Source organism: Monodelphis domestica, chromosome 4 (assembly GCF_027887165.1).
Source record: "Monodelphis domestica isolate mMonDom1 chromosome 4, mMonDom1.pri, whole genome shotgun sequence".
Taxonomy (NCBI): domain Eukaryota; kingdom Metazoa; phylum Chordata; class Mammalia; order Didelphimorphia; family Didelphidae; genus Monodelphis; species Monodelphis domestica.
The window spans coordinates 27,431,611-27,455,901 of record NC_077230.1 but is presented as its reverse complement, the minus strand read 5'-3'; the positions used below and the strand labels follow the sequence as shown (position 1 = coordinate 27,455,901).

At 35.2% G+C, this 24,291-nt stretch overlaps 1 protein-coding gene across 4 annotated transcripts in view; it reads right to left on the bottom strand.

Annotated features, from left to right (window-relative positions):
- Positions 1–24,291, bottom strand: part of CFAP47 (cilia and flagella associated protein 47) — an 886,918-nt gene that overhangs the window by 248,997 nt on the left and 613,630 nt on the right. For all 4 annotated transcript variants that reach the window (XM_016433371.2, XM_056826271.1, XM_007493353.3 and 1 more), the window contains one exon: positions 4,492–4,584. In XM_016433371.2, coding sequence (XP_016288857.2) covers positions 4,492–4,584 — 93 coding nt within the window. The remainder of the gene's footprint in view (positions 1–4,491; positions 4,585–24,291) is intronic.

The window sequence follows — 24,291 nt, the reverse complement described above, 5'->3', positions numbered from 1 at the left end:
ATGTTCATCCAATTTCAGTTTGGCTGTAACTCATGTACTTTAATAACACATAGTCTTCAATAAACCCTTTTGAAATAAATATATTTAAGTTATACATCGGATTTTCCTTCCGCTTTTTATTAGTAGGGAGAAACATTTACCAAATATCTATCTATTTAAATGGTATTTGCTGAAAAATGTTGGGGAATAGTCAAAACAGCATAAACACTTTTCCAATATTAATGAGGCCTATGAATATAGGACATATTCATGCCGTATATTTCAACCAAATTTAAAATATCACCACAAATTGAATGCAGGAGTGAAAGAACCAACAAGGAGGCAGAGTGAAACAACTTTCAAGAAAAGAAAAATCCCAACAGTAGGCAATGAATATCTGGGGCATTGGGGTGAAAGGAGAGCAGGCCCAACAAGAAGCAAGGAGGGAAGAACAAGAGAAGAGCGAACCACATCAGCCACTGCACATCTGCTCTCCAATATTTGGGGATCTATGCCGGAGTCAACATCCAGATCTTGAGACCCCTCCTGAGCAAAAAAAAAAAAAAAGAGGTACAAGACAATACAAACTTCTTGAAATTTAAAAACTGTGGAGAGGTCCAGAGCCCCAGCCTAGGGAATTCTAGTCTAGTCTTGGAACAAGGACTTAATTCACACTTTGAAGTGGATGATAGTATTAAGTAAATATGTTTTTTGCCTAAAGCTCAGGGCAGAGCTCCAAAACAGGACAATGATGAGTGTGCCTGATTGGATAAAGTACATAGGGAGACTAAAAACTTGAGGCTAAGCTTTGAGGCTAGAATTTGATCAGTCCCTGACATGTTCAAGATCAGAGTGAGATCAAAAGCTTACACTTAAGTCTGAGGAAATTCTTTAAGCTATCAACATCAAAAGGGTCAACTGAATCAGTAGGGAAAGGGGCTCTCAGTCCTCAGACCATCACATCACACCACCCAAAGCCTACCTATATTTATATAGGAAAAATAACTAAACAACAACAACAAAAACATCTAATTCTAAAGAGTTTGTATGGAGACAAAGAACAATTTACAGACAAAGAAGGGGACAGTGAAAGCAAAGAAAACACACCCAAAATCCAAAAGAAAAATTTGGGTTGGACACAAATTCTGGAAGAACTCAATAAAGGACTTCAAAAACCAATTACGAGAGGCAGAGGAAAATTGGGAAAGAGAATTGAAAGTGATGCAAGAAGAAATGTGCCAACTGAAAAAGGAGAATCAAAAATTGACAGAGGAAAATGAAGACTTAAAAATAAAAAAGTGATCATCTAGAAACTAATGATTTCAAGAAACAATAAAGCAAAATCAAAGGAATGAAAAAAGAGGAAAACATGAAATATCTTAATGAAAAAACAACTGACTTAGAAAATAGTTCTTGGAGAGACAATGTGAGAATAAATGGACTGACCTGAAAGCCATGATCAAGAAAAAACCTTGGGTATCATATTATAAGAAATTGTCAAAGATAACTGTTCAGAGGTACTTAAAAAAATAAAATTGAAATTGAAAGCAATGTTTTCATTTCTCTTTAGAGCAACTCATCTTCCAAGACCATTAGGATCATAATCTAGCTGTCATCAATGCTTCACTAATTCCTCACCTACAATATGCAATCTTTTGCCAAAGTCTGTCATTTTTACCCTTGTAACATCTATTCCAAATGCCCTCTTCATGTGTTGGATACAGTCACCACTAGAGGGCAGATGTAGACACCTAATCAATGTTTTTGATGACTGACTACATTCTATAGAGAGCTAAAAATGTGTCATGGTATTTTTGAGTAAGCTACTAACAATGTACCAAAACATTTATAAGAAGGGTACAAAATGGAAAATGCACTAACAATCCCGTCCCTAGGAGGTGCTGAAGAAATGTCTACTGAATTTTTTTGATGCAAAATTAATATTTAACTTTCTTCAAAACCTTTGAAAGGAAGTAAAAGCTTACTTATGTTCTAAACGGAAAATGAAGGAATCATTGATATATTTTAATGAAAAAATAACAAATTTTGGAAGGTGAGATTTAAGTCTAGAACACTTTTTTCTCATACATATTCAGTAGTGTCAAAGAAAGTAAATAGAAAGGGATATGGATTTATAAGATTCTGTGATCCAGAACTTGAAGATGAGTTGGTCAGTAAATAAACATTTATTAAGCATCGCATCTGTTGTGTGTGCTAAAAGCTGAGGTTATAAAAAGAAACAAAAGTACCCCCTGCACTCAAGTATCATTAAGCCAAGTTCTTCATTTTATAAATGAGGAAATTGAAGTCTAGTTGATAGAAACTAGGTTGTTCAATGTCTTATAAGAAATAGCAAATAAGCAAGAATTCAAAATCAGGTTCTCTGACTTCAGAGAACCCAGGTTCTATTTAAGATTTTGTCCAAGCTAATTTGGGGGAAAAAATATCATGAACATGGAAAGCAGAACTTGAACTTCAGATGTCTCCACCTTGAAACTAATTCTCTATTCATCCCACTATACCACCATTCAGAAGACACAGTCATTGTAGCTATTAATGATTAAATTCATCAGAGGATTTAGTAAAGAATTTTCACTTGCATCACACAAATGTAAGTATGGGAATAATAACTGTCCCCAGCAATGTAACTCCTTTACACCTTTGAATTTTCTGTGATTTTTCTAGCAGGTAATGCATGATAACCTGCATTATCCTTCTGAATATAAAAGCTGAGCATTGCTTTCTTTAGCAAAAAAAAATAAGCTATAGTAAAGTCAAAGAAAACAAGAAAATGACAATCTTTGAGGCACAAATACAAATCATTGTTAAAATAATGCCTTAAGGTCTATAGTTTTGACATAGACCATTCTGAAAGACAAAAGTATTTTAATAGAGCATCTAAATACATAAGATGATTTAAGTTAAAATTATGTTATTTTTTTTTAATTTTAATGAAAAATACTGTATTACTTTCCATAAAGAAATTCAAGTGATTCTATGACCTTGGAGCAAAAATTGTCCTGAACGGAATTTAAGTTAAAAGAGAACCTCAAATTCTCTGGCATTAAAACTGTGAGGAATGTATGTATTAAAATTAGAAATTAAAATACTGACTCAGTGTTAAAAAACTAGTAAATGACTTACCCCATACTGAAGAAAAACAGCTTAGAATTAATTCATTTAATGCATTAATTTAAAAAAAGGGGGGGGGGAGGCAGATAGTAGCTCAATGGAAGGAGAGTCAGACCTAGAGATGGGAAGTTCTAAGTTCAAATCTAGTCTCAGACACTTACTAATTCTGTGACCTTGGGCAAGTCACTTAACTCCTATTGTCTAGACCTCACCACTCATCTGCCTTAGGACCAATACACAATATTGATTCAAAGACAGAAGATAAGACATTTTAAAAATAAATAAATAAATAAATAAAGTATTAAAAATTAAAAAGATGGAAATGTTTTTACATTTAAAAGCATCTTAGTACAAATATAAGTTTTCTCCTCCAGCATGCCTTGAAAATAGGCCCTTAAATATTTGCTAATTAATTGAATCAAATTAAATCATTTTTACGAATTCCTCTTGCATTTTTAAAATTAAATGGTGAATTGATTTTAAGACTTAATTAATGATTTTAATTTAAACTGAATATTGTTATCTAATAATATCCAGTTCCTGCATATAGTGTCCAAATATATGATTTATTATAGCCCACAGTAGTGAGAACAGGACCCAATAAAATCAGAGCCATCAACTAGAAATCACAAAGCACATACTCTGCTACCCAGCATGAGAAAGACAAACTTTCCCCTACACCAAATACTAGATGTTCAGCCATAAAAATAATAATACAAGAGTTCTGTGAGAATAACATACACAATTGGGTCATACATTGATATGCTGACACATGTGATTTATTATTCTATAGAAAACACTGCTTAGAGCCACAAAGGGAATCTACATCCATTGTTTCCATTTGTAAATCATTAATGATCATTGTTCCTGAAAAAGGCTTGCATAATACCTTAGCCTTCATAATTTCCCCATAATTCAAGTACTCCAATGCATTAAACTTGGTCACCACCTAGCCCTCCAGAGTCTGTCTGCATTATTACCTCCCCACCCCCACCTCCAACTAGGTGGTCTCCAGCAGGCCTGACAATTTATTATAGAGAGAATTTCTTATAATGTAGCTAATTCCTCTTTTCTAAATCTGTTCTCCTGCTATATCTTACCCATGACTGAACACCTAGCTATGATATTCACATACTTAATGTTTCAAAAGGTCTAGATGATGCCACTTGTGTGTGCTATGGAAAATGAAGTTCTACTCATGTAATAAAAAAGGGTTGAAACTTCTGTTTTTCTTTCTTTTACTAGAACTTTTTTATAGGGACTTTTCAACCTTAACCTTTACATTCATATAACTAGCAAGACATCATACATTTTCTATTTCAAAGTCACTAAAATATACCAGCTTATAGAGTTTCAATGTATAAAGAGGAAGTCATATACCTTGTGTTTGCTTAAGTGTGAAATTGAAACCGGTGCTCTTTATGATCATGTAATCAATGGAAGTGGCAGGAAGCTTAGGTCTGTTGTATTTATCTAACAAAACATAAAATAAAAAAAGAAGAAAAGTTATTGTAAATATTAACCAATTAAAAAAGAAAATTTACTGGTAATTTAAATGAGATCAAAACCCTTTTACAATACAGAAAATGTACAGGTATTTTTATAATGTAATTTGATAGAATTTTTAAGTCATATTTTTCAGGGCTTAAGATTTAAAAAAAAAACAAATGACATATATAATACTACAGTATTCTAACTCCAATCTAGATTCCACATTCATAATTACTCATATACTTAAAAATAGGCTTATATTGCTTTTTAGAATGCCACAAATGTCTCAATTCCCTTAGATCTTAAAGAACAAATGAAAGGATTATGTTGCCTCAAGCATATAACAAAAACCTAACAAAAAGTGTTCTCTCTCTATAAAAGCAATAATGAATAAATAGTATGAGTCAATAAATTACAAAGCGTGTATTTCAAAATATTAGGTTCTATGATCTCCAAATAAGCAAGAAACATGAAAGCTGGGAGTTGGGGGGAGAAAAGGAAAAAGAGGAAGAGAAAATAAAGGAGGAGGAGGAAAAGGAGGTAGAGGAGGGGGAGGAAGAAAGGAAGGAAGGAAAGAATGAAGGAATGAAGGAAGTATAAAAAAGAAAAAGAGAAGTAGGGCCATTAGTTCATTTGGGCAATCAACAACTTTTACAAAAAACCTTCTATGAATTAACATACTAAATGCTAAAAGTAGGTAAAAATAAGTGTAGACTATATGAGTCTTGAAGAATGAAGACATTCAGAGAGTGAGTGATTTGTTTAAGGTCATATAGTTAACATATCTCATATGGAGCATTAGAAGGAAGCTTCCTAACTTCAAAGCAAGCTCTTTATATATTATGCTAGAGTGCAGTATGTTTTTGTATTTGGAAGTGTAATATTTATTGGGAAAGGAAATGGGGAATTGGAAAACAGGGGGATTTTGGGAGGTTTGTATGTGGGTATGGAGGAGTTGAGGGAGAGATGGAATATTGCTTAATGAAGCAAGGGAGGGAAGAGAGGAAGCAGCAGGGGTCCTATAAGGACTATTTGTCCTGGAATGACTGAACTGAAGTTCAGCTCCCTCTATGACTAGAATAGATAGTCCACTTATCTGACTGAGAATTCAAATAATATAAAGTTTAATAACCAGTTGGAATTGGAGTCCTTTCCTCAGCTTCAGAGTTGAGGCCTGGCCCAGAGGCTGGCAGAGGGTTTTCCCACTCCCATCTACTCTATATCAGTCCAGTTTTGTCTAATTCAGAATCTTAGCAGTAGACAGAAAGCAAACCAGAACAATTCTAAACTTCAGAAGCCTGTGTCTTCCAGCTGAACCAAGAAGAGCACGCCACTCCAGACTGGGCTGAACAAGCTCCTCTTTCCTCTAACACCAGGAAGCAAGTCCCAACCCAGCAGGAAGGAAGTGCTAGTTACAAGACCCAACTGCCACTCACAGTTTCCCCTTCCCCCACCAACTATTAGTCTTATTTCCTTTCCACAGAAGGTATTTAATAAATCTTCATTGAATTTGTTTGAGATGAGATTGAGGCATTAACTATAGAATAGTTTTGAGGGAATTGGATAAAAGACTAACAAATTTAGAGTTAACTCAAGAATTTAGAATATTTTAATTATCTTTGAGGAATTCAATATTTCAATAAATTTCTTTTTCTTATTGATGTTTTTTTCCTCTAGGAGCATGGGTCAAAAACTTATCTTCCTGTGTAGTTCTTGGTCTTGTCCTCATATAAATCAGTCATAAAGAATGTGTAGGAATGTGGGTAAGGAATAGAGTAAATTTCATGAATTGGGCTTTAAGAGGAAAAGAGAATAATTTGGATGCAAACCCTGGGAGAGAATTCTGAGGAGAGAAGGATTATGGGAGTTCATACTGGCATTAACTGTCATTGACTCTCCTGCTTTTGACTGAGCTGGAAGAAGGTTTAGAATTTTCTCAAGATTAACATTCACATTTAGGCTCATTTGGTATTTATTAAAAATAGTGATACTTAAATTCTTTTTTTTTAACTTTTTTTTATTTTAAATGATATTTTATTTGATCATTTCCAAGCATTATACATTAAAGACAAAAATCATTTTCTTTTCCTCTCCCACAACCCCCATAGCCGACGCATGATTCCACTGGGTGTCACATGTGTTCTTGATTCGAACCCATTTCCATGTTGTCAATATTTGCATTAGAGTTTCGTTTAGAGTCTCTCCTCTGTCATGTCCCCTCAACCACTGTAGTCAGGCAGTTGCTTGTCCTCAGTGATTGCACTCCCATAGTTTATCCTTTGCTTATGAATAGTTTTTTCTCCTAGATCCCTGCAGATTGTTCAGGGACATTACACCACCACTAATGGAGAAGTCCATTACATTTGATTATACCACAGTGTATTAGTCTCTGTGTACAATGTTCTCCTGGTTCTGCTCCTTTCCCTCTGCATCACTTCCTGGAGGTTGTTCCAGTCTCCATGGAATTCCTCCACTTTATTATTCCTTTTAGCACAATAGTATTCCATCACCAACATATACCACAATTTGCTCAGCCATTCCCCAATTGATGGGCATACCCTTGTTTTCCAGTTTTTGGCCACCACAAAGAGCGCAGCTATAAATATTTTTGTACAAGTCTTTTTGTCCATTATCTCTTTGGGGTACAGACCCAGCAGTGCTATGGCTGGATCAAAAGGGTAGACATTCTTTAGTCGCCCTTTGGGCATAGTTCCAAATTGCCTCCAGAATGGTTGGATCAATTCACAACTCCACTAGCAATGAATTAATGTCCCTAATTTGCCACATCCCCTCCAGCATTCATTACTTTCCTTTGCTATCATGCTAGCCAGTCTGCTTGGTGTGAGGTGATACCTCAGAGTTGTTTTGATTTGCATCTCTCTGATTATAAGAGATTTAGAACACTTCTTCATGTGCTTATTAATAGTTTTGATTTCTTTATCTGAGAACTGCCTATCCATGTCCCTTGCCCATTTATCAATTGGAAAATGGCTTGATTTTTTGTACAATTGATTTAGCTCTTTATAAATTTGAGTAATTAAACCTTTGTCAGAAGTTTCTATGAAGATTTTGTCCCAATTTGTTGTTTCCCTTCTGGTTTTAGTTACATTGGTTTTGTTTGTACAAAAGCTTTTTAATTTGATGTAGTCAAAATTATTTATTTTACATTTTGTGATTCTTTCTATGTCTTGCTTGGTTTTAAAGCCTTTCCCCTCCCAAAGGTCTGACATGTATACTATTCTGTGTTTACAACTTACTTATGGTTTCCTTCTTTATGTTTGTCATTCACCCATTTTGAATTTACCTTGGTGTAGGGTGTGAGGTGTTGATCTATTCCTAATCTCTCCCATACTGTCTTCCAATTTTCCCAGCAGTTTTTATGAAATAGTGGATTTTTGCCCTAAAAGCTGGGATCTTTGGGTTTATTGTGTACTGTCTTCCTGAGGTCGCTTTCCCCCAGTCTATTCCACTGATCTTCCTTTCTGTTTCTTAGCCAGTACCAAATTATTTTGATGACTGCTGCTTTGTAATATAGTTTAAGGTCTGGGACTGCAAGGCCCCCATCATATGTGTTTTTTTTCATTATTTCCCTGGATATCCTTGATCATTTGTTATTCCAGATGAATTTTGTTATGGTTTTTTTCTAAATCAGTAAAGAAATATTTTGGGAGTTCAATGGGTATGGCACTAAATAGATAAATAAGTTTGGGTAGGATGGTCATTATTATTATATTGGCTCATCCTATCCATGAGCAGTTAATGTTTTTCCAATTGTTCAAGTCTAGTTTTAGTTGTGTGGAGAGTGTTTTGTAGTTGTGTTCATATAGTTCCTGTGTTTGTCTTGGGAGATAGATTCCTAGGTATTTTATTTTGTCTAAGGTGATTTTGAATGGGATTTCTCTTTCTAGTTTTTGCTGCTGAGCTGTGTTGGAGATATATAGAAAAGCTGATAACTTATGTGGGTTTATTTTGTATTCTGAAATTTTGCTAAAGTTGTTGATTATTTCAATTAGCTTTTTGGTTGAATCTCTAGGATTCTTTAAGTAGACCATCATGTCATCTGCAAAGAGTGATAACTTGGTCTCCTCGTTGCCTATTTTGATGCCTTCAATTTATGTTTCTTCTCTAATTGCTACTGTTAGTGTTTCCAGTACAGTGTCAAATAGTAGAGGTGATAATGGGCATCCTTGTTTCACTCCTGATCTTATTGGGAATGCATCTAGTTTATCCCCATTGCAGATGATATTAGCTGATGGTTTTAGATATATACTGTTTGTTATTTTTAGGAATGACCCTTCTATTCCTATGCTTTCTAGTGTTTTTAATAGGAATGGGTGTTGTATTTTATCAAAGGCTTTTTCTGCATCTATTGAGATAATCATGTGATTCTTGTTGGTTTGTTTGTTGATGTGGTCAATTGTGTGGATGGTTTTCCTAATATTGAACCAGCCCTGCATCCCTGGTATAAATCCTACTTGATCATGGTGGATGATCCTTCTGATCACTTGCTGGAGTCTTTTTGCTAGTATCCTTATTTAAGATTTTTGTATCTATATTCATTAGGGAGATTGGTCTATAGTTTTCTTTCTCTGTTTTTGACCTGCCTGGTTTTGGAATCAGTACCATGTTTGTGTTGTAAAAGGAGTTTGGCAGAACTCCCTCTTTGCTTATTATGTCAAATAGTTTGTATAGTATTGGGATTAACTGTTCTCTGAATGTTTGATATAATTCACTTGTGAATCCATCAGGCCCTGGGGATTTTTTCTTAGGAAGTTCTTTGATGGCTTGTTGGATTTCATTTTCTGATATGGGATTATTTAAGAATTCTATTTCCTCTTCTGTTAGTCTAGGCAGTTTGTATTTTTGTATATATTCATCCATATCACCTAAATTGGTGTATTTATAACCATATAATTGGGCAAAGTAATTTCTAATGATTGCCTTAATTTCCTCTTCATCAGAGGTGCTGTCCCCCTTTTCATCTTTTAATTTGCTTTTCTTTCTTCCTTTTTTAAATTAGATTGACCAGTACTTTGTCTATTTTGTTTGTTTTTTCAAAGTACCAGCTTCTTGTCTTATTTATTAAATCAATAATTCTATCACTTTCTATTTTACTAATTTCTCCCTTAATTTTTAGGAGTTCTAGTTTGGTTTTCTGCTGGGGGTTTTTAATTTGATTGCTTTCAAGTTTTTTTATTTGCATTTCCAATTGATTGATCTCTGCTCTCCCTAGTTTGTTGATATATGCACTCAGGGATATGAATTTACCTCTGATTACCACTTGGGCTGCATCCCAAAAGGTTTGAAAGGATGTCTAGCCATTGTCATTTTCCTCAATAAAATTTTTAATTGTTTCTATGATTTCTTCTCTAACTAAATGATTTTGGAGTATCATATTGTTTAATTTCCAATTAGTTTTTGATTTGGTTTTCCATGTACCTTTACTGATCACTATTTTTATTGCCTTGTGATCTGAGAAGGCTGCATTTATTATTTCTGCTTTTCTGCATTTGTGTGCTACATTTCTGTGACCTAATGTATGGTCAATTTTTGTGAATGTGCCATGTGGTGCTGAGAAGAAGGTGTATTCCTTTTTATCCCTATTTATTTTTCTCCATATGTCTATTAATTCTAATTTTTCTAAGATTTCATTCACTTCTTTTACCTCTTTCTTATTTATTTTTTGGTTTATCTAAATATGATAATGGTTGGTTGAAATCTCCCACTAATATGATTTTACTGTCTATTTCTTCCTTCAATTCTCCTAGTTTCTTCATTAGAAATTTGGGTGCTATATTATTTGGTGCATACATGTTGATTAGTGATATTTCCTCATTATCTAAAGTCCCTTTTAACAAAATATAATTACCTTCCCTATCCCTTTTGATCAGGTCTATTTTTGCTTTGGCTTTATCAGATATCATGATTACCACTCCTGCCTCTTTCTGTCAGTTGAGGCCCAGATGGTCTTACTCCATCCTTTAATTCTGACCTTGTGGGTGTCAACCCGCCTCATGTGTGTTTCTTGAAGACAACATATGGTAGGGTTTTGGATTCTAATCCATTCTGCTATTTGTCTACGTTTTATGGGTGAGTTCATCCCATTCACATTCAAAGTTATGACTGTCATTTTTGGACTCCCTGGCATTTTGATATCCTTCCCTGGTTCTAACCTTTTCTTCTTCGGCTCTACCTTTTAGTCCAGTGATTTACTTTAAATTGGTCCCCCTTGTCCCCTCCCTTTGATATGTTTCCCTTTTTAGTCCCTCCCTTTTTGTTCCCTCCCCTTCCCCCCCTCTCTTTCCCTCCCCTTTTGTTTTCCCTCTCCCCCTATCCCCCCCTTGGTTTTCCCTTCTCCCTACCCTTGTTGGGTAAGATAGAATTCAAGATCCCAATGGATCTGGATGTTTTTCCTTCTCAGAGTTGATTTCCCTGAGATTAAGGTTTAAGTAAAAAAAAACCCTCTCTTCCTCTCCTTCTTATAGGAGTTTCCTTCCCCTCCCCTTCCCATGTGAATCTTTGTGTGAGAACGATTATTCTATTTGGTCTTTCTTTTCCCCCTATTTACACATTACATTTTCCCCACATATTAGTATATACATAGATTGATATAAATGTAATCCTTATAGAAGAGAGTTTGAGTAAAAGAAGAAAATAACATTTTTCTCCTTTTCCCTTTCCTTCATATTTAACTTTTCAGGTATTCCATGCTCTTTGTTTTTCGGTATCAAACTTTCCACAGAGCTCTGGTCTTTTCATTGCAAAAAGTTGGAAATCTTCTATTTTGTTGAATGCCCATACTTTCCCTTGGAAGTATATAGTCAGTTTTGCTGAGTAGCTGATTCTTGGTTGAAGACCCAGCTCTCTTGCCTTTCTGAAGATCATGTTCCATGCCTTACGATCATTTAGAGTAGAACTTGTAACGTCTTGTGTGACCTTGATTGGCATTCCTTTATATCTAAGTTGTCTTTTTCTGGCTTCTTGTAGGATTTTTTCTTCTGTTTGAGAGTTTTGGAATTTGGCAATTACATTCTTGGGATTTGTTTTTGGGGGGTTTAGTGTAGAGGGTGTTCTGTGAGCTCTGTCAGTGGCTGTATTGTCCCCTTGTTCTAGAATATCTGGGCAATTTTCTTTGATTCTCTCTTGTATTACGATGTCAAGTTTGGTGTTTATTTCTGGCTTTTCTGGAAGTCCAATTATTCTTAAATTATCTCTTCTCCCTCTGTTTTCCAAATCTTTCACTTTGTCAGTGAGATATTTTATGTTCTCTTCTAATTTCTTGCTCTTTTGGCTTTGCTTTATTAGTTCTTGCTTTAAAGCCTGGTTTTCTTTTACAGTTTGGTCAAACTGGTTTTGTAGATGCGTGAATTTCTTTTGCATTATTTCCCACTTTTCCTCCCAGAAGGCTTCCATCTTTTTGATCATTTCAGATTCAAATTCTTCATGGGTTTGTGGAGAGTTTCCATTTCCTTTGGAAAGTTTCAGAGCATTTGCTTCTGTTTCCTCTTCTATCTCCTCTGTGTTTTGTATTTTTGCTCCATAAAATGTGTCCAAATTCGCCCCCTTCTTGTTTTTTTTTTTTTTTAATTTTGGGACTTTTGTGCTTCAGTGTAGTTTGCCATCTCTGAGTGGGGGCGACAAGCTTTTCTTATCTCTGTCTGGTGTTCAGAGGATTTAGCCCTAGGCAGATTGTCCGTTCTACGCAGTTGTTGTTCTGTCTTCCTGGGAAGGCAGGAGTTGCTGGTGTGTCCCTGTTACTGCCCTCCTCTCCTCGGCACCCTCCTGATGCTTCTCCATTGCCTTACTTCCATGCTCTAAGCCTAGCTTGGCCCTTGTTCCTGTGCCTTAGCTGGCCAGTGCCTGCACTCTGCGGGGGGAGGGGCCGTGGCTTCCTGGAGCTCAGAGGGCTCCTAATGAGATTAGCTTTCTCTGGGTTGAATTTATTATGCCTTGAGACAGGGACTTTTTTCATGAGACTCCAATGGAAGGATCCAGCCAGGGGGTTACAAGCTCCCCCCTCTCTCTCTGTTTCCCTGCTGTCTGGGTGCCCCCTCGACTGGGTCAGGTTGTTTTCAGGAAGCGGCCCTCAGAATAGCCGGCTCCCGAGGCCCTTTTGCTAGCCCTGAGGTTTACTGTTGTTCCAGACGACCCTGCTCTCTGAGGGGGAGGGGCCGTTGCTTCCCGGAGCTCTGAGGGCTCCTCCCAGGGGGCTTTGAGCTCCCCCATCCCTCTCTGTTTCCCTGCTGTCTGGGTGCCCCCTCGACTGGGTTAGGTTGTTTTCAGGATGTGGCCTTCAGAATAGCAGGCTGTGGGGCTCTGAGGTTGCCTCTGCTGCCTTAGACTCGGACTCGGGGCTCTGGGTTGGGGGGATGGGTCCTAGGACCTTCCTTCTGCCTACCCCTTAGGTCCAAGTGGTCTCGGGTTCTGGCTTTTGAGGGGGGCCAGGTCCAGGAGGAAGACTCCCGGGGTCTATGCTGTTGATCCTTTTGAATTTCGGTGCCCTAGGAGCATTCGGTTTGAGATCGGTAAGGAAGGGTTTTAGGAGATCTGAACTTTAGCTTTCTCTAAGCCGCCATCTTGACCGGAAGTTTAAATTCTTTATATGTAGACATGGGCAAAAAATTGAATATAATTGTGCCTGCAATAATTTTAATAATTTACTTTAAACTACTTGCTAATGAAATAGAGAATGTAAACTGAAGAAACTGTTTGTGGTTGAACTAACTGGATGTACTCTGGCTTACTAAAGAACTTCTAGAGGAACCTAAAACTGCTTGTTTGTAATGGAGGTAGGAATGAGAATTGCTGAGGGATGCTAGTACAGGGATACTGACACAGGGATGCTGGTACACAGGGAACTGCTTTGGTGAATGCTCTGGGGTTTGTCTACTGATCCCTACTGATGGCTGATGGATCAGTATATCTTTCTAACCTCATCCCCCCTTCACTCCCTCCCTTCTCCAACCCTCTCCTTCCTGCCTCCCTCACCTCCCAGTTCTTCTTGAAGTCTTTGGCTTCTTCCCTCCCCCCTTGAGTAAACTATAAAAAATACTCTTTTCTTTTCCTTTTTCAAGTCAAGGGGTTTATTGGGATAACAGTATAGGGAACTGAGGTAAGAGGAATGAGGAGGTCCCTAATCTAAAATGAGGGAGAATTTGTTTGAGGGTTTGAGAAAGTAGTTCAGTCACAAACTGTGACTCTAAAATAGTTAGAAAGATGGAGGACAACAGCTGTTTAAAATCTTCTTTTTTCTTCTTCACAAAGTCAGCAAGGTCTCTCAGTTTAACCCCAGAGAGAAACAAAGTTCAAAGTCTCTCAGGGTATCCTGGCCAGCTCAACTCTCAAAGAGACCACCAACTCAAAAGCCAAGTTTCTGCTTCTTCTCCTCTCTGTTACCAGAAACTCCCAACTGCCACTACTGGGATCATTCCCTTTGGAACCTTTCTCTTGTTTGACAGTCAGGTTAGGTCCCCAGCTTGTTTCTTGCATCTTGACTTACAAGTCCTCTCTCTCTCCATGCCTCTACCACACTAAGCAAATTGGAAGGCTTTCCCATAAGAAAAAATGGAACACTTATTTAAATTGCTTTGTTCCATTGAGTGAGGTTCTTTAAAGGAATTGAGCTATAAAAAGTTGTTCTTAAAATGACAATTGTTAGTTTTAGTTTACTTGACAAATTCACATTCTTCTTCCTTTGGAAAGAAAGGATTCAGCTAGCATAAGAATATGTAAGGGCCTATCAAGCATAAGAGAAGGAAAATAGGAGATGGGAAAAGTCTTTGATAAGCAAAGATAAAGAATATAATAGATTCAGAACTGGTGTTGTTATTGTTCTTTTTTAATTTATAAAGAGATTAAGATCTAGGAAAAATCAATGCCTTGCCCTAGGTCTCTTGGTGAATAGGAGACTGAACTCAGTCCTCTGACTTCAGATCCACTGCTATATACCACAAACATTGAATCTCAAACTTGATTGTTTCTATGGCACTAGGAAATGCATATTCCCTGGGCACAAAGAAGACATAGCTTTACAAAGTGTTCTGCCTATGCAGTAAATTAATAACCATGAATTAGTAATCTGTGTATTTAGTAACCACTTCTTGACTTATATCTCATGCACTTCTTGGAGGTCCACACAGAAGTGTAGAACTGAATTAGTGAATTACAATAAATTGAACTTATTAAAACCAGAAATCCTGATTCTGCCCAAAGGGCTCTAAAACTGTGAATGCCTTTTTTTCCAACAGTAACACCACACTAGGTCTATATACAAATGGATTTTTTTAAAAGGAAAAGAACTTGTTTGTAGAGATATATTTATTTCAGTTTTTTTGTGTTGTGAAAAAAATTGGAAACTTAGGGGAATAAGAAATGAGCAGCAGGATAATTTTGAAAAAATCTGAACTTACATCAACTGAGGCCAAATTAAATGAGCATAACCAGAAAAAATTTGCACATAGTGAGAGAAATATTTTTTGATGAACAAGTGTGAGTGACGTATTTATTCTCATCAATGCAGTGATCTAAGATAATCTCAGTCTCATTATGACAGAAGTCATCTGCCCTCTAAGAAAGAACTGATAGCATATGAAGCAGACTAAGAAATACTATATTTCCCTTTCTTCTTTTTGGTTGAGATCTCTTCCATAATATGACTGATATGAAAAATGCTTAACATAATTGCACATATAAAATCTATACCAGATTGTTCAACATCTCAAGGAAGGGATGGGAAGGAATAAAGAAAGGAGAGTAGGAAGAAGGAAGAGAACTTAAGACTCAAATTTTTAAAGAAAATAAAGTTTTAAAAAACTTGTTTTTAATGTAATGGGAAAAAATAAAATATCTTTAAAAAGATACAAGGAATCTTAGAATTCTCTGGAGAAGATTGAATATTTTCTCCCTAACCTAATTCCCCAATCCAGATATGGTTGACAGTCCAAAAAAATCAAGATGATAATTAGGATTCTAACCAACTGTCCTCCAACTCCATAAGGAAATAGTATCTGATCCAAAATAAACTTTCTAAATATATTTATGTTAAAAACAATAAAAACCCTAAATGATGGTTTAAATTTTTTAATTAAGTATAAATAAACAATTGACTACATTAAAGAACTTAAATGAAGTTGTTTTTAAAGACATCTAATGAATTAAATAATAATCATTTAAGTTCCAAGATATAATGAAAGAGATATTCAAGGACTAAAAATTATAACAAAATGAGTATTACATAGTGACATTGTTTTGATATCATAATTGAATAGAATTTTTGAAGGTTATTAGCTTTATGGCAGTTATTTAAAAAATATGTCCCTTTCCTACTTTCTTCCTAATTAAATATTCACTAATAAAATTTGGTCAAGACAAAAAAAAATGAACACATATATATAAAATGTATATCTCTCCCTCATAAGGATATTTTATTATCTCTTTTTTTAAGTATCATGAATATTTCACTTAGTTTGGTTTTCTTTTCTTCTAATTTACTTGTTTTACTATATATATTCCTATAAATGTTGCAAGATTTCTCTGTATTTCTCACATTTTACACAGTATTTGTATATAGTATTGTATGTACATAATTTTTGCATGTTGTCTCTCCATTAGAATGTGAGGTCATTAAACTTATAATTCATGCTTTATTTTAAGAAAGACATTTTTGTATCTCTACCTGATTAATACTGTGATTGACACATAAGTGATCAATAAATTCTAGTTGACTTGACACTCATAATTCATTAAAATATTAATTATATTCAGATAGTATAATTGATTAATCAATTTTCAAAAGAATAGGCAAATTTTTTCCTAGGACTTTGCTATCATAACAAATACTGCTATAAATATTTTTAGGAATGCTGGACCCTTATGGTGAGATCACTTGGACAAAGGTTGAATTTTTATCATATAGTTTAATTATTTTCTTGAATAATTCAAAATTAAAAGACAGAAATTTTGAATCAACCTAAAGTTCCAATGAAACGTATATTTAATCTTCCTTTCTTCTAAAAGTCCCTGTAGTGCTAACTTGTCAGCTTTATCAATTTTTAGAAATGAAACCCTTAGTGTTATTTTAATTTATTTTTCTGTTATAATTAATATTTTGGAAAGTGTTTCATTTGGAAATAAAAAGACAGGTTAATGCATTTCTCTAGTTTTACTTTTAATGACTTAATTTTTAAAAAAAACCTTATTCTTTTAATAAAATGTTAAAGATTAATATCTATTTTTTTGATGAATTGCATCCAGATTATACAGCCATCCTCTCCACTTTCACTCCAATGATACTTTAGCATTACTTCAGAATTAAAATAGGGACAATGCAACACTTCTACAGACAGAATTGTCAATTTAGCTCCATAATTCATCAATAGTAATATTATATTGACTATCAGTAGAACTTGTTTTATTATATATATATACATATATATATATGCATACATAGTTTTTTACTATTTTATTATTTTACTATTTCAATAATGTCCTTAGGGCCTAACTCTAGTAATGGGATTCCTAAGTTGATGAGCATGAACCATTTCACAGTTTTTAATGTATATTTCCCTCTTATTTTCTAGAAAATGACAATTACAGCTACTCTAGCACTATAAGTTCTGTTTCTCCATGTTTCTATCAACATTTAATTTGATCAACTTAACTAGTGTGCATTTTAAAATGGCTCTTAACTCCAAGAGACTACATCTCCCAGGACCCTCTACCCCAGCTTCCTCAGACACCTCCCACTTGCTTTGTGGAAGGTATCTGAGAAGATATAAAAAGAAGGGAGAAGCAGCCATTTTGGCACCTTTTCTAGAGAAGAAGCTTGCTCTGGGTAAAAACCTTTGGTCCTTACATACCTGCGGGAGATCAATTTTCTTTCACTTTCCAGACCTTTATTTTCACATCAAAAATAAACCTATCTAAAGATCCATGAAGTCTGGGTAAATTTTAATTTAAATCCCTAGCATAATTATAGGCTAGAAGGAAAAGTCTTGTCAATTTCATTATCAGGCTACGAGGCTCAGGGGGGGACCTGTACCTTCCTTTCACTACCTTTTTTACCCTCCATTTTTCCCATATCAACATTTATTTGGCGACCCAGAAGGGCCTGAACCTACAAATCTTCTCAGCTTGCTGCTTTGCCTCAAGTCTTCAACAGGGAAGTAAAACAAATAAACAAACAAACAAAAATTTCCCACAAAAAACAAAACAAAACCAAACAAACAAACAAAAAAAAACTATAAAAGCTCAGTGAGGAATCCTTTCCCCTACTACTAATCAGTTTCAAACATTGCCGGCTCCTCTGCCTTAACAAGGGTTCCTATACCAAGCCCAGGAGCCTTACCCTAATCCCCTTCAAGCCTGCCTGGTTAAGACCCAGCAGGGGATTGACTAAAGCAACTGGCAGGGGTCCAGAAAAACCCCAGTCTCTCTTTCCCTCTTCCCCCCACCCCAGCCTGCTTCAAAAACTCCCTGAGTGTCCCTAGCTCCAATTTTTCCCTCTGGGTCAAAATTGCTCCAAAAATATTTAAGATATTTTTGTCATTGGAAGTGACTTGAAATATAAAGGCAGTTCTTTATATCACTTCCTATGTCTCACATGTGCCAATGGTGGCTTAAGCTTGGCTTAGGAAAGCTCAGGGGGTAAGTCAGTTGTTTCTGATTTGTCACTTGCTAGCACATGCTGGCCATAGGCCTTCTTTCCCCACACTTAATCCTTAAGTGGGGGTGTACACATTCCTGGTTGCTAGAATTCTATAGACTAAGAAGGGTGGAGTAAAACTAAAATTGACACTTTCCCTACCTTTTTTCCCTTCATTTTACCCATATCAACACTAGTCTGGTTCTCAGATAACATGTTTAGGTAGATTTAGGTAGATTGATCCTTTGGCAGCAGATACAATCTGTTTCTAGCAATAAATTCTTTAGAAAACTGTCTTTCCAGTCCATACCCAGTGAAACTTTTGCTCCATTGCTGCCATCTTTCAGGAGTGTAGAATTACCTCCCTAAAGCAAGACTTCAGCAGAATATGCTCTCTAAACCATTGTTTTCCAACCAGAAACCATGCAGGTGTGTGGAGAAATGTGAGAGCCCAATGGGTTCCTTGCATTAATAGAGCATCAAAGAAAACAATAGGGTCAAGGATCCAATATTAAACTACCCAATAGTGTTAAAATTATATAAAAGAACAAATGAAAAAAATAGTTTATGTCTTCTAATACTTGTTTTAATTTCATCTTCATTCACTTTTCATCATTAATGCTAGTTATTTCATCTTTCTCTTTTTAAAAATAGATTAACCAATATTTTATCAATTTTGTTGATTTTTTAATATAAAACTATCTTCTAGATTTATTTATTAACTCAATGGTTTTCTTACATTCAATTTTTTTAGTATTATCTTTAGTTTTTAGGATTTCTAATTTGGTGTTTATTTGGGTATTTTTATTTTGTCATTTTCCTAGTTTTTAAAAATTGCACTCCTAATTCCTTTATCTTTTCTTTCTCTATTTTATTACATAATCGTTTAGATATATATATTTTCCTCTAAATAATGACATTTTTTCAGTCTCACAGACTTAGATATAGTGTCTTCATTATCATCCTCTTTAAAGGAATTATTGTTTCAGTAATTTCTTCTTTAACCCATTCATTCTTTAAGTTTAAGATATTTAATTTCCAATTGATTTTCTTGTTGTTTCCATGGGAACTTATTCAATGCAATTTTACTGTATTATGGTATGAAAAGGAAGCATTTAATATTTCTGTGTTTCTACATTTAACTATTCTGCTTTTGTGTCCTAATATAGGATCAATTTTTGTAAAGGTGCCATGTACCACTGAGTAGGATATACACTTCCTGCTATTTCCTTTCAATTCTTTCTCTCCACATACATACCATATTAAAGTTATTTAAGATTCTTTACATCATCCTAACTTCTTTTTTAATTTATTTTTATGTTTATCTTGTTCTGAGAGGGAAAAATTAAAGTTACACAATATTATTATTTTGTTATTTATTTCTATTTGTAAATCATTTAGTTCTTCCTTTAAAAATATGGATACTATAACACATGTCGAATACTGATAATGCTTCATTTTCCTTATTACTCCCCAGCATAAGATAGTTACCCTGTTCATCCCTTCTAATTTATTCATTTTAGCCCCACCTATTTTGGAGATCATGACTACTATCAATTCCTTCTCTAGATCAGATGAGGCATAATATATATTGCTCCAGCCTCTGACTTTCACATTATGTATGTTTCTCATTTTCTTTGGTTTTCTTGTAAACCCTACATTGTCAGATCCTAGTTTCTGGTACATTCTGCTACCTATTTTCATTCCACAGTTCAACTCATCCCATTTACACATAATGTCATAGATAATAGCTATGTATTTCCAACCATTCGGTTCCTCCTCACTGCTGTCACATTTCTTTCTGCTATGTCCCTCCTCAGATTTCCAATTTCCTTTGACCAGTGCCTCTTCAATTTGTACCCTTCCCAAAAATTCTCCTTTATTTTCTTCCCTTGTCCTCCTGGTTCGAAATTGGGCCACTTTCCCAAAGATCCCTCCCTTGTCCCTTCCCCTTTCCTTTTAATTCTTATTTTGTCCATCTTACCAAAAATTCCTTCCTTATCCCCTCAAAAACTATGCTTTCCTACTTTTTTGATATCAGTTTGATTCTGAATATCCCTCTCCTAGCTTGTACTGAGTCCCTCCCATATTCCCACACTTTATCACGCTATCTCTTCATATGTCCTCCCTTCTTCATATACCTTGCTTTTCTTATCCTGTTGTCTTCCTTTCTTTTAATATACCCTTCCTTCTCATAGTCCCTCAGGCCCTGAAGGGGACTCCCAGGCCCACCCTTTTCCTATCCTCCTTCCCTTCTTATTCTCTGTATGTTGAGGATATTTTTATCCTTCTAATTGAGCATGTTGTTGTCTCTTTATCCCCAGTCTTATGAGAGTAAGGGTTCCATACTACTAGCCCTTTACCCCCTATTCCCCTTTTCCAGGGCAGTTTCTCAACTCATTCCTCCCACATAAGAGATAGGAGTTCCACCCTATATCTTCCTGGTCTACTCCATTACCATTTAAGTTCATTACATTGCATTCACCTTGATCTAAAGGCTTCCATCCATACATTCCCCTTCAAAATACCCAGGTAATGATGTCATTCCCAGAAGCCAGAGATGACATTTTCTCACACAGGAATCACACAATTTGACTTATTGAGTCTCTTGTGGTTAGTCTTTCATCATTACATTTTTATGTTTCTCATACATGAATTTTTATTTACCAAGTACTGGGTTTTTCCCCAGAAGAGTTGAAACTCCTTTAGTTCATTAAATATCCATTTTTTACCCTGTAAAGTTATGTGTATCTTTGCTGTATGTGTTATTCTTGGTTGTAACCCAGGCCTTTTGCTCAACAAAATATTGTGTTCCTTGCTACATATATTTTTTTAAAGTTGCAGCTGCTAAATTTTATGTTATTTTGATTGTAGCTCCACAGTATTTATTTTGGTGTTGTTCCTTGTAACATTTTCTCCTTAATCTTGGAGGGGGGAGGAAGTTAGATATGATGTTCCTGTGCATTTTCTTCTTTGAGTAGTGATCAATGGATTCTTTCAAATTCTATTTTACTCTCTTATTCTAGAATTTCTATGGCTTTTTTCATATGATTTCTTGGAGTATGTTACCATTTTTTATCATAATTTTCCAGAAGTCCAACTATTCCTTTATGTTCTCTCTTGGATCTATTTGGCAAGTCAGTTATTTTTGTAATGAGTAGTTTCATATTCTCTTTTATTACTTAATTATTTTGCTTTTGCTTTATTGGTTCTTGTTGTCTTAGGAAATTGCTACCTTCCTGTTGTCTAATTCTAGTTCTCAATAAATTATTTTATTCTGTGAGTTTCTGGAAGTCCTTTTTCATTTTGGTGATTTATCTCCCATAATTTTCTTGATATTTTTGCATCACTTATTTTTTTTCTGTTTCCTCAACCTTACTTGTTTCCTATTTGAGGTCTTTTTAGAGTCTTCCAAAAGCTCTCTATGAGGCTCTGCCCGTTGCTTGTGTTTCTTATTGTTTTTGAAGTTTTTGTTTTTTTACTTCATTGTCCTATGAGTTTGAAATGAGGTCTTCTTTGTCCCCATAATAGCTATAAATAGTTGGGGTTTTTCTCCTTTGTTTGCTCTTTTCATTTCTTTCTTTTTTTTTTAATTTTAGTACCCAGGCCAATAAACTCCATTATTGGCTTTTTCCTGGAGTCCTAGGATTCTTAGGTTTCAGGATTTTTTGTTTTTATGTTTTTTTCCCCATAGGATATATTTAGTTATTCAAGTTTTTATAGTCCAAAATCTAATGTAATCCTGAGTCCTGCAGTCAAGCCACAGTTTATGATGGACCTCAGGTACTCCAACCATAACTCAAGGGCAATTCTGGCCTTGTAATTGCGGGCAGACAGTTGTAATAAAGGGGGTGTGTGGAGAGAGATTGAGAGAGAGAGAATGAAGTCTTCCCTCCCTCAAGTCAAGAACAAAGACTTTCCTTCCAAAAGTCTCTGGATTTTCTCACTCATACACATTCCACCTCCCTGCAATGGCAGCAACCAGGGACTCCATTCTCCTTGAAGTGACCATAACTAACAGGGCCCAACTCCCTCAGCAACAACCCTTACTGGAACATGTTTCTTCCTCAGTCTTCTCTTACTGCTGTTGCCCAGGATAGATCAGGCTTCTTGTCTGTATTCCACAGGCTTCCAAAGTCCTTTGTTAGCAGTGAGGCTTTAAAAGAACCTGGTGCCCATAGACTCTCTGGTGTCTGCACCTTCAATCCCTAGCTGTGAACCAACAGACATCTCTGGAGCCAAGGCTATATACCCAACATTATTACTCCCAGGGTCTTCTGCAGTAGTTGATCCTGTCACCATGGGCTGCCTTGGTGATTTCATGCTGTTTGCTTTGGTCCTGATGCCAGGACCTTTGGCAGTGGGCCCAAGGTGAGAGAAGACAGAAACCTTCCTCTCCATTTATTCTCGGATGTTCAGCTTCTCTCCCAATTGCTGTTGTTTTTCCTGCTTTTAACATCACTTCCTTGGAGTTGTTTTTATCATTTGTAGGTGTTAGGAGAGCAAGGAAGCTTCATTCCTTTCTCTGATATCTTTTCATCATTCATAAAGGTTACATTCTTTATATGTTTATAATATATTCTGAATACATAAAACATTAATTTTCAACCCAATATATATATATTTTCACAATAATTTAGTTGTCTATATCTTTTTTTATTTAATTCTTACTGGTCTATATCAATATAAAGTATTTCCAAACGTGGAGTTTTCTACGTAAATAAAAACAAAGGAAATGAGATTGGACAGAAATCAATCAACTTCATTACAATATTTTCTATATTCAATTTATTTTTCATTAGTGCTTGAGATTTTTCCTATCATTAACAGAGGTGATTGCCACAAGTTCTGCTTAGATATTAACATTTAATATGAGCATCAACATCAGAGATATAGGGAAATGGATCATTTTAGTCACATTTAAAGGTCTTTAGTGTTTTTTTTTAATCCATAGCCATATATTATTAAACAGAGTACCATAAACCTAGCATTATTCCTGCTCATTGAGGCAGATTTTTTAGAAGGCTTATGTAGAAGTATTTTTTTTCTATTGTCAGATAACACAGTGATTTCTGCATTTGGGATGAATATATTTCAAGAAAATAAAAGACTTCAGCAACCATTAGAATTGGTGGTGATATCTCTTCTCCAAAGATGAATAATGAGATATTTGAATCATCATGATTTTATTATTTGTTATAATTCAGAAAGCAAGAATCACTATTAATTCTGATTCACAGATTTAGGTAGACAAAAATTGCATTCTAGAATATATCTTACACTTAGCTTCTCCCTGCAACTCAAAGTAGTGAAAACTGTTTTTATTTTCTTTTGATAACTTTTGTTGACTTTTTTCACTTTTTTAAGGTCATGAAACCATTATTTCTGAATCCAGTTTTCCCTCCTCCTTTGACAAAATTATAATTTACCAATAGCTTCTTTTTTCTATACTCCCCTGTTCTGACCTTGTTCCAAGAGTCATTAAGAACAATTCCCAGGTCAGAATGTATAAGCCAAAAAGGAAAAAAAGAAAAGACATTCATTATCTATCTTTAAAATATTTTGAAACAGAAGAAATAAGATGAAAAGTATATAAGAAAAATGACCATAAATTTATATTGAATTCACTACATAATATATTTATTTTATTATTGTTCTAATTCTTCTCATGTTAAATAGAATTCAGGTAAAAAATGGCTTAGTCTTCCTCCCGCCTCTCCCTCTCTATAACTGGATAAAGCATTAATTCTTGCAAATTATTTAATCTTCTTGTTTCTTAGTTTCTTCATCTTTAAAATGAATAGGTGAGATTATATGTTCCTTGTACTTTGCACATCTCTGACCTTACGTTTGTTTAATATATGTGTTTTGACAGAAATTCATAAAGACAATTAAAGCATATCTCTGTGCTGATAGAAAGAATATATACACTAATGAAATTATGGATCCTTGAAATATTACTATGGGGCTCAGTGGAATGAGAGCCAGATCTAGAATGTGAGGTCCTGGGTTCAAAGCCAGCCCAAGACACTTTCTAGCTGTGTACT